At 59.2% G+C, this 13,076-nt stretch overlaps 1 protein-coding gene across 5 annotated transcripts in view; it reads right to left on the bottom strand.

Moving 5' to 3' along the window:
- The window catches only part of TNRC18 (trinucleotide repeat containing 18), an 84,282-nt gene extending 75,171 nt beyond the window's left edge, over positions 1 to 9,111 (bottom strand). For 4 of the 5 annotated variants that reach the window (XM_070780248.1, XM_070780249.1, XM_070780250.1 and 1 more), the window contains exons 1-2: positions 8,718 to 9,111; positions 6,377 to 6,812 (exon numbers count right to left, since the gene is read on the bottom strand). In XM_070780248.1, the coding sequence (XP_070636349.1) occupies positions 6,377 to 6,563 (187 nt within the window). In that variant the 5' untranslated portion in view covers positions 6,564 to 6,812; positions 8,718 to 9,111. The remainder of the gene's footprint in view (positions 1 to 6,376; positions 6,813 to 8,717) is intronic. The other variant, XM_070780251.1, reaches the window with a different exon arrangement.
- Positions 9,112 to 13,076: the final 3,965 nt, after the last annotated feature.

Genomic DNA, 13,076 nt, shown 5'->3' with positions numbered 1-13,076 from the left:
GTTTCGTCATGCCAATTCCTAGTTGCGCAACACAGGATCTTAGTTCCCTGAACAGGGATCAAACCCCGGCCCCCTGCATGGGGAGCACAAAGTCTTAGCCGCTGGACCACCACGGAAGTCCCCCCATCTGACTTTTAAAATGATACCTAACTTTACTCTAAAGCGTATACCAAGCATAATGCAGAAGCATATGCTTCTTACTGGGTGAATTTTATAGGATGCAAAGTATTCCTCAATACAAATACAGGAAAAAAAAAAAAGAACAATTTAAGATACATGCACAAGATACTACTACTGATTCACCAGAATGAATAGAATTTAAAGCAACTGACAATTTCATGGGCTGGGAAGACAGGGAATGGATTGTACAACGGTGCAACCACTGGAAAGCCCACCAATACAAAAGCTGAAGCTACACACTCTGACTCACCAATTCCAGTTCTAGATACTATATATATACATATCTCTCTCTCTCTCTCTCTCTCTCTCTCTCTCTCTCCAAAGAAATGTGCACCTGTATGGGCTAAAAGGCCACGCTCATACCAGCACTATTCATAGTAAATCCTGCAAAGAAACTAAATGTCCATCAACGAAGGACCGAGTGAGCTTGGCTGTATTCACGTAGTGGAATACTATATAACAACCAGAAATCGATGACTGCCTCACGCTGCAGATATGGGCGAATCTTACACACCCAGTGTGAGTGAAAACAGCCAGAGATCAAGAAGGACAGGTCGCACGATTTCATTTACAGAAAGTTCAAACACAGGCAAAACCAAGGTACAGAAATGAGCCTGGGGGTGGGGGTGGGTAGTGACCGGAAGAGCGCAGAGGGAACCCTCTGGATATAGGAAATGTCATGACCTTGTGCTGGCTGGTGGTGACGTGGTGTGTTCTACACACCCATTTGTAGGATTTGTGAAAGGGCAACTACTGAACATTCGAGACTGAAGCGTTTTACAGAATGTTCACTACACCCAAAAATGAGAATAATAAAAATGATGGGTTCCAGATGGGACCCTGGAGTCTAAGGAGCCTATGGACCATCCAGAGGGGCCAACAGCATCCTAGAGGCCCTCGGAGAGGACCAGACTAGAGCCAGGGATTCACGGTGAATGACATATTTTAACTGCAGCAATCACTTCTACTGCCACTTCTGCAGAGGGCTATTTGTGTGCTAGGCACTTCAGGGCCACTAAATGAACCCATTTCATAGATAAGAAAACCGAGGTGTAGAGTCATCACCCAGCAAGGCGAGGAGGAAAACATCAAAACTCCAGCAATCCAACCTCAGTCCTAGGCCCTCCAGCCTTCAGCAGTTATCTGGAGATTGCAGACAGAGCCCCAGCTGGTGTATGGAGACCCAGCCCATACACAATTATTCATGACAAGTGTGCAAAGCAGGTTTTTCACTCTGGGCTGAGGGTCCATCTCTTCGTTACCTGGGATGCAGACGGTAAATACATTTGCAGCCTGCAGAGGCAGTGAGCTTTTATGATCCCCACTAAATGGCCTTGACGTCCTCCAAAGTTAAATGCCAGGCCTCTGCGGGCAGCTGGTGCAACAAGGACCCTAGCCCTGGGGGGGCCCTGTTAGGGTCCCCCTTCCCCGAAGCCCCTGGGCAGGCCTAAGGCCTATGCCCTCCAAAGTTGGGCTGGGAAGTGAAGGACAGGGGAGGTTCATGACAGGACCCCATGTGACCAAAGAGAGGGCTTAAGGGACCTGGTGGCAGGTCACTAAGATCAGACTGGTCCACGCCAGGAACCAAGCATGCCCCGAGCTGGCCACGTTCAAATCAAGAAGGCTCCATCACCACCATCTCCTCAAATCCGCTCCTCCCCATTCCTGCAAAAGCAGCACCAACCAAAAACCCCGCCTGTTGTCCTCCTTATCAGCCCCTCCACATCTATCTCCAAGGCCCCACCCTCCCAAGGAACCACACCCCAGCCTTCCCCTCCAGCTCCCCTCCCGGGTCTCCAACATCATCCTGATAGCCTCCTCATCACTGACAAGTCCCCAGCTTCTCTCCCGTCTACCAGCCTCCAGCAATCCAGACTAACTTTGTTAAACACCTCCCTGGAAATAATTTCAAAGGAAAGTCTGAACTAGTACATCGAACAAACAGTCCAACTGCCCTATGACCTCCCTGAGGTTCAGCAACTGTGAACCGCTTTCTCACCCGACGTGTTATCTGAAGTCATCTGACTTATCATTGTCTGCCACATCTGAACATTTTAGATGGGTTTTTTTTTCCTCTTCCTGAGCCATTCCTGAGCCTAAGCTGCAGCCCTCACACCCCCTGCCCCTGAAAGTCTCTCGTCAGAAGAGCAAGGCCGCTCTTACATAATCACAGTACGACTTCATGAAACGTGATCCTGACTGGGTGCTATCGGCTAATCTACAGTTCATATTCCAATTTCGTCAATTGCCCCAGTGATGTCCTTTAGAGCAATTTCTTCCCGGATCCAAGATCCAATTGAGGGCCACACAGGGCCTCCTGCTGTCTGTTTTTCCGTCTCCTCTAACCAGGAACAGTCCTTAGCCTTCATCTTGCCTTCCACGACATGTTTTGTTTAAGAGTCCAGACTGGTTCCATAAAATGTCCCTCAATTTGAGTCACTCCCTCCATTTAAAACCCTCCACTGCCTTCTCACTCCTCACAGTTTGAAATTCCAAGACCTCATTACTGGCCTTCAGGGACCTGCAGGGTCCCATCTACTCCCCTTCCCCTCCTCTCATCCCCCCTCCCCACCCCACCAAGCTCCGGCTATTCTCAGGGCTCCAGCCAGTCACCACTTGGCCAAATAGAGACCCTCGGCATTTCCCTTTCTTCACAGCCTCTATCTCTCATTAAAATGACTTCCTTGCTGGACTTATGTTTACTGCCTGGCCCCCTGCACACTAAGACGGGAGATCCAGTGACAGCAAAGACTTCTGTGTTTGGTCACCACGGAGCCCCAGAGCTAGAGCAGTGCCTGGCACGCAGGAGGCCCTTGGAAATCCCTCTGCAGAACAAATGAACAAGTGCGGAAAGAAGAAAGCGTGGGGTTGAGAGCTAAAGAACCAGGAGGCTCAGAGAGCAGGAGGGGAGGGCTGCAGAGGCCCTTCCAGATTCTAGAACCTCCCTCAGGCCTCCCTTGGGCCTCTGCCCAGAGGAGGATGCACCTAGCAAATCTCCCTTATCTTGGGGATCGCATCACTCCACCAGCCAGTCCCACTGATTAAGCTTTTTAAATCAATCCCAGTAGGCCGACAGGCTGGATTCCAGAGACAGAGCTGATCAGACCCTGGAGAAGGCCCACAGCCAGCTATTGTCCACCGGTCAGTCCAAAGTGCGGGACCTGATCCTGGGTTCCTACCTTTACATTCACACAGCCTCCAGGGGCCAGGCCCGGGTGTCGGGGGCAGGGAGAATAAACATCCAAACACAAAATCCTGCTAACAGCTCTTTAATTGCAATGGTGAGGAGGACTGAATCCAGGCCTCCCAAACCCAGAGCAGAGGGGCTGGCGGACCAGGTGCTTGTCACTTACTTGTCCATTTCACCCACTGCTGTGAACATTTCAGGGCTCACACACCTCACAATACTCAAGCATATGGGGAAGAGAACTGGGACTCTTCATTCCAAGCCCCATCTATACCTGATTTCACCTCCTCCTGAGCAGAACAAGGAGTCACCCCTCTCCGCCCAGACCTCATCTCCTCCCTGAAGACCCTCACTCGCCACAATCCCTGTCACTACCTGCCTGAATGGGGTCCCAGCCACCACCACCTCCCCAGCCAGGGGGCCCTTACAGCTCTGAGCTCTCCCCACTGGGCCAGCTCCCTCTTGCCTTGGAAAGCTGGATCTACCCGGAGTTCCCGCCCACACTGGAGTCCAGAGGTAATTGGGCCTCTCTGGCTGTGTGACCCCGGGCAAATAGCTGAGCCTCTCCAGGCTTCCCAGTACAAAAATAAACAAATAAAGATGAGGCAGATAACACTGGCGAGACTTAGAGAGCTGACAGCCAAGAAGGTGATGCGCCCGTTGAAAGAGAAAATTTAGCACCTGCACCCCGCAAGAAGGGCGGGACGTTCCGGTGAAGGAATTTGTAATCCAGCCCCACCCCAAACAGTGAATGGGGAGCCGCTCCCCACCGCCTGGCTAATGGGATTAGCCCTGGGCTCGCTCTGGGTGTTGGCCTGGGGTCCCTAGGTTTCTGGGGTCCCTAGGTCTCAGTATGGCCACCGTACTGAGAAGGTGCAGGGAGCGAGAGCCAGTGCCAGCCAGCCTTCCCTCCGCGGCTGCACCGGCCTGAGCGGCGGCCTCCGCGCCCTGCCGGGGTAGCGCTTCCCGAGCCCGGCTCTGTTTCCTCCATGACCTCAGCCGCCGAGCACGCAGAACTCAGGCCGCTCCTAACTTACAAGGCGCCGGCACAGGCCTCTGCAGCCACCTCCCGCTGGACTTCCCCGTCCTGCCTGCCCCTTCACCAAGCCTCTTCGCCCCGTGCCTCAGTCTCCCCGTCTACCTAATGGGCACCCAACGGGTCTGGCTGCTGCTGGGCTCAGCGCGCCGGCCTGGTGTGCGCACGCAGGGGCCCCCTGGAGCAGCGGCTGTTTTCCCCCGGCTTCTGGTTAGAAGACTTGGCGGCTGCCGGGCCAGGCCTAGACAGGAGACCAGAGGCTTGCGGCGCCCTTTCCCAAGCCTCTTGGAAAGCGAGGGAAGGCCCCGCCCGTCAGAAAGACCCCGAGGTCTGATTGCAGCACCCTGCCACCTCCCCGAGCTGGGCCAAGAGACTCCCGGAGCGTACACACAAAAATGACCGCGGCTTCTGGGGGCGCGTGAAAAGGATAGCCCCGGTCCTTCCTCTGGCTAGGGTCTCCGGCACCCCTCCCTGGTCCGCAGTGCAGCACTTGGGAGAAAACCCTGGCCCTCATTGTGGCAGCTCTTGGGGGACACGCGCGCCCCAAGGCCACGACCCGTTTCTTTGCCCCCCCCAACACACACACGCCCCCCGCAGACAGGGATCTTTGCGCGCGCGCCCCTCCCCCGCCCGGTGCCTCACAAAGGCCCTTTGTCCCGCCGAGCCCTGGAACTCAGGTTCCTGAAAAGTTTCAAGAGAAAAATCAAAGAAAGAGGCAAAAAAAAAAAAAAAGCGAGAGCAGCAAAGCGGGCAGGGTCGGTGGGGCAAGGCCACGGCGGCGGCTGCAGCCGGAGGTGTTCCTTCCAAGACCCCAAGGCCAAGGGAGCGTCAGGGGGTCCCGGAGAACTCACAAGAGTCCTAGACTACACTTGGTGGTGGGAGAGGTGGGTTGTTCTTTTTTTTTTATTTAAAAGCCGAAGGTGGGACGCCAGGCACAGAGGCTGGAGGCAGCCGGAGAGCAGGGGCTGGGTTTCCCGCAGCAGCTAAAGGCAGGTCTGGGGTCCCGGTGTCAGGGAGTGCCCCCGCCAGACCGCAGCGGCCCAGGCAGGCTTCCCCCTCTCCCGCGCGGTCCCCACCGAGCCTGGGCAGCTCCGCTGGGGAAACGGCAGGATCCAGCGAGCTTTCTCCGCCCGCGCTTCCATGTCAGATTCAGGGTGTTCCCGCCGCGGATCGTGCCCGGCCGATCGGCTCCCGCGCCGCTTCCGTCCCCAAGCTTCGGGATGGCGGCCGCCCAGTGTCTGCATCCCTGCGGCGGGGCCCGCCGGCTTTGCTGCCGGAGAATAAGGGGTCTCCAGGGCCGTGGTGCTGCCTTCCTCCCGGGCTACGGGTCCTGCCACGGTTCCCCGGGGACGTGGGGTCTTCTCAAGGGCAGCCGGCCGCCCGCTGAAGGCCGAGTTCCCAGTGTTGGGGGTCTCTGTTCTCTTGCCCACCACCCACCCCCACACACACACCAGGCGCCGGGACTAGCTGGAGACCCCACACGAGACTAGAAGCTAAGGACCGACTCCGGACGCCCGGCGCCTGAAAGGACATTTGCCAAGAAAAGCATTGCAGCTCTGGTGCAGACGTCTCCAAAGGGTGTGGAGCGGGGTTTGTTCTTTTCTCGCCCAGATTTTGAAAACTCCAGCCCAGGCTCCAACTGCAGGAGCCCCGGGTTTGGAATCGCCCCTGGTGGCTCCCATTTCTGCCGACTGGAGCGCCTCGGGAGAGCCGGACGCGCCGGGGAAGGCTACAGAGTGGACCGCCCATGTCCGTCAGGGCTTCCAGACTGGCCTCTGCCCCCCGCGGAGAGACCCCCTGGGCCTGACCGTACCTCGCGGGCACCCAGTATATCGGTCGGGGGAGAAGGAGGGGCCGAATCCCCAGTGCGAACTCGGGGATGGGGGAACAGACCTGGTAGTTTCCCCGGGGCCGGCCTCCCCCGCAGGATCCCGAGGGGACAAGAGGGGGCGGGCACTGCGCAGGGCACTTACCCGGGTGCGGGTGCAGGTTGAGGCCGGCCATGTACTTTCCGGGCGGCAGCGGGCCGGGCAAGCCTGAAGCGGGCAGGCGTCCGGCCGTGGCCGCGCCCACGCGGTGGCTGTCCATGGCCAGGCCGGACAGCAGCGGCGGCGGGGGGCCGTGCACGGACCGCGGGGGCCCGAAGTCTCGGCCATCCATCCTCCGCGGGAGTGCCGCGGCCAGCCCCCCACCCGGCCCGCGGGCCTCGTTCAGTGGGACCTAAAAGTTCGGCGTCGGCGTAGTCCCAGAGTCCTCTGGCGGCGGGGGCTCCGCGGCGTGCATGGCGGCGGCGGCGGCCAGCGGGGCTTGCGCTCGGCTGCGGGCCCGCGGCCCGAGGCGCACGGCCGGCCGGCGGTGGGGCCCCTCCGGGCGGCCAGGCGGAGCGGCGCGAGGCGGCGCACAAGGCGTCTTGGCGGGGAGAGGAGACGGGCCGCGTTAGAAGCAGAAGGGAGGAGAAAAGAAAAGGAGGGGGGAAAAGAGAAACAAAGTTCAGAAAGTCGTCTTGCCGTTCGGGACCGGGGGCTGCCGAAGAGGCCAGAAATCAAACCAGGAGGAACCCCTTTTCCATAAAAAGTTCAATTCCATGCTCCTCCCTTCGGCGGCTTCAGGCTCCTGCGCACCCGGCTCAAAAAGTGGCCAGCCTGGACTCTGCTTCGGCTGCTCACGGGTGCTCCCGAAACTGAGGAAGGCCCCTCGGCCGCGCCCGGAGCGCCTCAATACAAACCTCCGAAGTGTGTTGGATTCCTGGGCGTCACATGCTCCAGGGTTTCAAATCGTGAAACCTTCCCGTGAGCGGTGCGAAATCTCTCCCTAAACACTATGTCACTATCTGATCCGAAAAGTTTAATATTTAACCTTTGGGGGCCCTTGTCTTCCTTTTCTGAGTTTGGCTTCCCTAAGCTCGCCCCGAGCCGCGGAATTAGTTTTTTTCACGACAGAGAGTACTAAGTGGGTTTCTCATTTTTAAAGAGATTCATCGCCCCCTCTCGCCACCCGCCTCGGGCCACTATGAGTCGTACAGTCTAAGTCCGAGGACCCGAGACGTGGCATTCTCGCCTGAGGACTGGAAAGAATCCTTCAAAACAAGCTTTGGTTTCATTTTCCAACGCCCTGGCCTGGGAATCTTGCGGCCCGAGGACGTGGCCTAGCGCGGGGGATTTGGGGGGCGTCAGAGAGGAAGGGAGGCACTCAGGGGTCTCGCTCCTACCCTAGCTTGCCCCCGACCCCAAAAATAACCTACAAAGAAAACCTTGGCGGCGCCGGCCGACCGAGGGGCGCCTCCCCCAGCGTTGGGCAAATCCCCGCGTAGTTCCAGTTTAAAGCTGTTTGTTTAAAAGATTTGCCGATTCCCGAGGGGGCGGGAGGGGGGTCTGGGAGCCAACCCTGCCCTCGCCCTCCGTCTGCCCGCGGCAGCTCGGATTCCTGATTGCAAGAGGCCGGGACGCTCCTAGAGCCGCCGATCTCGCCAAAGCCACCGGGCTCACGGCTAACCGCCCTGCGCCCCGCGACAGGCTGCCTCCCAGGCCCCGGACCTGCAGACCCTCTCAGCCACAACCCCCACCCCCACCCAGGGGTCCTCCAGACTCCCTCCCCAAGTTTGCTAAGGGTGCTTATTTTAACCCGGTCTTGGTTACAAACACCCGCTCCCTCCCTCGCTGCCTCCCATCAGGTTCTGGTTACCAGATCCGCGTTTACTTTGGAAAAAATCTAAGATCGCCACATCCGAAGATACATGTCTTAAGGAGGCGATGAGCTTTCCGTGATTTTTTAAAAATGTTCTTTGTGTAGCTTTCGTTTAAAAGCCAGCGCTTCGGGGCATACCCCAGCGCCCCACTTTGGGGAAGTCGGGGTGAAGCCCCCCGCAACACCCTTGCTCTGGTAGAGAAGCTCGTTCGGCCATCTGCGGGCTCTGCTGCGTTCTCCCTACTTTTCTCCCCCTCTTAAATGCAGTTAAAATGGCTGAATTCCGGCTTTTAATTAAAAACAGCCTATAATCGAAAACGTCTAGGCGTCCCTGGCTCCCCCGCCGCCTGCCGGGAACCGAGAAGAGAACCGACGCCCCTCGGCCGGGCTGGGCGGGCTAGAGCAAGGCTGGGGGCTCAGGCGGGTGCCCAGGGTTCAGGGACTCGCCCCCACCCCTCCCAGGGCGCCCCACCATGCCAGCCCTGGTTCCCCCCGATTCTGTTCTCCAGAGCTGGAGAGCTGCGGGAATCCCCGGCGCACCCCGAGGGAGAGGTGGGGTGGGGGCCATCTGGAGAAGTTTGGAGACCATCGTGCCCGGCCAGGGGGCAGGCGGACGGCCCGGCGGCGTACCTGGCGCGGCGGGGCTTCCAGATCCGGGCTCCGGCGACGGTGACTCCGGTGGCGGCCCCGGCTCCCGGCGCGGCTAAGCGCCCGTGCTGCCCGCCATCCTGCGGCCGCAGCTCCCCTTCGCCACCCGCAGCCGCCTCACACTTTTTGCCCGCCTTTCCTTTTTTTGGTAGAAAACCGCTCCCCGGGCCGAGCGCTCGGCGCGCCAACTCCTCCGCCCTCCCGCGGCCGGGCTCCCGCAGCCCCCGGAAAAGCCAGCTTTCCTCCCGCCGAGCTCCCCGCTTTTTAATAAAATCCAGGTAGCGCCGGTTTAAAGAATCCCAAATCTCCATATACAGCCCGGGATTGGAAAAGGTACATTACACAACCCCCCTTTCAAGTTCCTCTCGCTGGATCTAAAAAAAAAAAAAAAAAAAAACCAGCGGGGGGGGGGGGGGGGGGGTGACTGGGGGAGGGGAACACTCTCCGGCAAAGAAACACGCATTGTTCCCGGGTGCCCGCCTCCCCGCAGGCCGGCCCCCGGCCGCCATCCATTGGCCGCGCGCGCCGCCCATCACGCGCATGTAAACACCCTGGCCCTCGGCCATTCCTATAAAACCAATTACGGACCAAGGGGCTCCAGCAGTTTCCAGGCTCCCCTCAGCGGGGCTGAATGATCAAAACTGGTGGTGAGAATTTTTCCGGGCCGTTTCTAGGCAGCCCTCCCCCTCCACCAGCTCGGACCCCCCCCTTTCCTCCTCCTCCCTTTTCCTCCCCCCTCCCCCAGCGTCTGGGCTGAGTGATCAGAATAGAGGAAGATGGTTGTCGCCGCAATCCTGGGCTTTGCAAGGCGCGGTTTAATGGGCCGCCTGTCAGCTTCCTGCTCGCGGGAGGAGGTGACAAGCCGAGCGAGCCGGCAAGGGCCGGGGGCCCGGCGGGCTGCGCCCCGCGCCCGGGGCCCCCCGGCTCCCCACCTCCCCCGAGGCGCGCCTTCTAGAACGCGCGGTGGAAGACGCCAAAACGGACAAGGGCGGCTTTTTCCCTCCTCCCCCCACCTCGCTTTAAAACAAAGCAGCGATTCATTCCCTCTCCCCGAACAGCGCGGTTGGGTGGGATGGGCTGGCGAGAAGGCCGTTTTCCTAGCCCTGGTCTGCGGGTTCCTCCCTGAAACGCGGTGTCAGATGGTTACTGATTAATATTTTGGAGAGGCCGCGGCGGCGGGCAGCGGGTGAGTTTCTAATCTTCTAAAAGGGGGTTCCTATAGAAACGCGGGCCAGGGCGCGCCCCCCGCTCGCCCCGGCCGGGATTGCGGCGCTTTGCCTCGCGCCCCTCCCCAAAGGCTCTCTTTGCGTGGGCGCTCTCCTCCCTTTCTCTCTCCCCCCGACCAAAAAAAAAAAAAAAAAAATCAGAGCAGAAAAAAGGATTAGATCGGCTGAGCGCGAACTGACTCCCTCTCGATTCTGACATTTCAGCCTATTAGCATTTCTCCACGGGGCCTTCTGAAACCTATTAAAGTGTAATATTAAAAACCTCTTGGCTGGGGGCCTCTCTCGCCTTCCATCCGCCGCGCCCCCTCCAGGGAGACCGGGAAAAAAAAATCTGTTGAGCTCAGAGGAAGCAGCAGCCAAGCCCAAAAAGTGCTTGGCTGGCCGCAGCGGCCGGAGGGGGAGGGGAGCCCCAATCCCCCAGACTTTGTACTTTTATTTTGCGCTTTCAGCAAAATCCTTTCTGGGTTGAGTAGCCGGGAGCTGCCCGCGGCAACCTACTTGGCTGCGGGCGCGAGGAGTGCGGACGCGGTCGTAGGGGCCGTCCTGGGCGCCCGCACCCTCCGCAGCTCCGCAGGAACCCGTGCCCAGCTAGGCATTACGTACCCTCGAAAGGAAGCTTGGAGGGGCAGAAATCCTTTCCGATCCTGCCTCAGAGACCGACCGTGGTGATTAGATTTTAATTAAAACAAGAGAAGCCCGCTCTTTCGCCCCTCGCTGCGGACTCAGCGTTTTTGCATCGTTTGTTCGTTTTTTTTTTTTCCCCCAATCCATTTTTAAGGCAACTTTTCTGGAGGAGGGGGATAATGAGCTAGTTCGCGCCCATTCGTTCTATTTTCTTTACTCCACTTTTAGAAAAAGAAGGGGGTAGGCTTGGAGAGCGAACTGGGGGTGTCTTAATTTAATTCCAGTATAAATTTTGGGGGAAAAAAAAAGTTCAGCCTCTTGAGGGCAGTTTCAAGTTGCCCTTCCTGGAGCCTCCTGCGCTGGTTTCTAGGCTGCCCTCTTTTGGAAGCTGGAGCTCTGCGTGCTGGGGGGAGGGGGGGCGGGGAGGAGGGGAGAGAAGGAAAGAAAGCCTCGAAAATAGCGGGAGCCGAGGGGAAGGAGTGGCGGAGCAGGGCAAGCAGGTCTCAGTGGCGGCCGGGGCGGCCGGAGGCTCCCACTGCAGCCCCGGGACGGCCGGGAGCACAGACCGAGAGGAGAGGGGGGTTAGAGAAAGGAGGTATTGTGTTGTGTGCCTTGGGGGAGGGGGGTGACTGCAGAAGTAAAGTAAATGCAGCTGAGCTGCGCGAGGCTGCTGGAAGCCAAAGCCGGGGAAGGGGCCCTGCGTGGGGGCGCAGCCCGGGTGGGCGCCGAGTGTCTCCAGTCTTATCCAGAGGCCTTTGTGGGTTCCTGGTAAACCCTCCCACTCCCGAGCCCCCATCGCTCAGTGTTCAGACCCCAAACACTTATCCTCCATCCCAATACCCCCACCCGGGATCTGGAATGTTTTTCTTTGTTTTAATATAGCTCAAGAAAAAAAAAAAATGTCGAGAGAGTTGGGGTAGGGATTACAAAGGGCTTGCGGGGGTGGAAAAAAACAAAAGCCTATTTTTATAAATGTTTAATGTTTTCACCCCTGGATGCTCCAAGACGCCGTAATTGTGCCGGCGCGGTATGTGTGCCATAAATCATTTAGTTGCTAATAAAAATTGTGCCTGTTTGCCCTGGATTTGCCAATGGCGTCTGCATTCTCCAAGTGTGCGCCTGGTCGGCGTGGCGAACCAAGCCTGCATTTCATTAGGGCCGAGGTTCGGGGGGCAAGCGTAAGCCCCCTCCCCTCCCCATACCCCGGACCGTTGTGGGCTGCAGCCCCCTTGTGCCGCCCTCCCCGCGCATACCCGCGGCCCGCAGAGCCCCTGGCCAGAGCTGCCCGGGTGTAGGGCCTGGGAACCCAGAGGTGGCAGCGGCGGCTTCTGGCTCGCCGGACAGATCGTGCGGGGCAGTGCCGGGTCTCCGAGCTACAGCGCGGGTCGGGGTGCGGGCCGGCCGGGCCGACCTGCGTGCGCCCGGATCTTTGCCCCTCTCCGCCGGCGCCCCGCCGCCCGCACTCGCCGGGTAAACAGGCGGCTGGGAGCCATCTTAAGGGCGGCGGACGGATCCCAGATAGAGAGGTGGGCGCAGTCCAAACTGCTTTCAAGACCCCCCGCCATTCGTAGGGGGCCTCGGGGGCACCCCCGGCCGGCGCTCGCGGTCTGGGGTAACACGCTTCCCGCTCTGGTGGCCACACTCAACATAAACCCGGGCCTGGACGCCCCGCGTGGAGCGGGTCAGAGCGCGCGGGCCCCGCAGTCCTCCCGGGTCCAGCCGCCATCTTCCACCCCTCCCCCCCGCATACTTGTGTTTACTTGGCAGGATCCGTGGCCAAAAAAGAGTGTGTTGACGCAGTGTGTGTGCGCGCGTGTGTTTTGTACTGGCTGGGCGGAAAATCGGCTGAAGCGGGGAACCTCCTCGCAACCCCAAACCTCAGTCCCCCGGAGGACCCGCCCAGGCCCGCGCTGTTGTCCGCGGTTATCCCCGGGACCGCCAGAGCCGAGGCCTTTTGTACGTTCCCGGGTCTCCAGTTCGGTGGACGCAGCCCGACTGACAATATTCTTTCGCTTTGTTTTAAAACCAAAGGACAGGCCAACCTTGGACTCAGCGCTCCCTGGCCGCTCCTTTGTCGCGGCGCGGACTGAGCGTTCCGCGCTTTGGGGCAATCCTGCCCAATTCAGGGTCAAACCCTGCGCTCCCCGGAATGCTGGTGTGGCTGGCCGCAGGGACGGCATTCTCCCCCGACCTCTTTCCCCACCCCACCCCCCACGAAAAGAAACCATCGTTTCCTAGGCGAGGACACCCGAGCCACCTCCACCACTTCCCCCAAGCCGCTTTGGGCAGTGGGACCGAACTCCCCGCGCTCCACCAGCCTCTCCATGAAGGCAGCCCCGGGAATTCGCCGGCCTCCGCTGCCCGCTTGGGAAGCCGTGTCGCAGTCTTTTAAGCGCCTGTTTCCAGGTTCCAGATCCGACGACCAGGGAGCTCCTGGCCCGGGTACTGCTAAAACCCGGAGAGGCCCCGCCCGGGAAAGCCAGGCTCACCA

Source organism: Bos indicus, chromosome 25, assembly GCF_029378745.1.
Source record: "Bos indicus isolate NIAB-ARS_2022 breed Sahiwal x Tharparkar chromosome 25, NIAB-ARS_B.indTharparkar_mat_pri_1.0, whole genome shotgun sequence".
Lineage (NCBI taxonomy): Eukaryota > Metazoa > Chordata > Mammalia > Artiodactyla > Bovidae > Bos > Bos indicus.
This window is presented reverse-complemented; position numbering and strand designations above follow the sequence as displayed.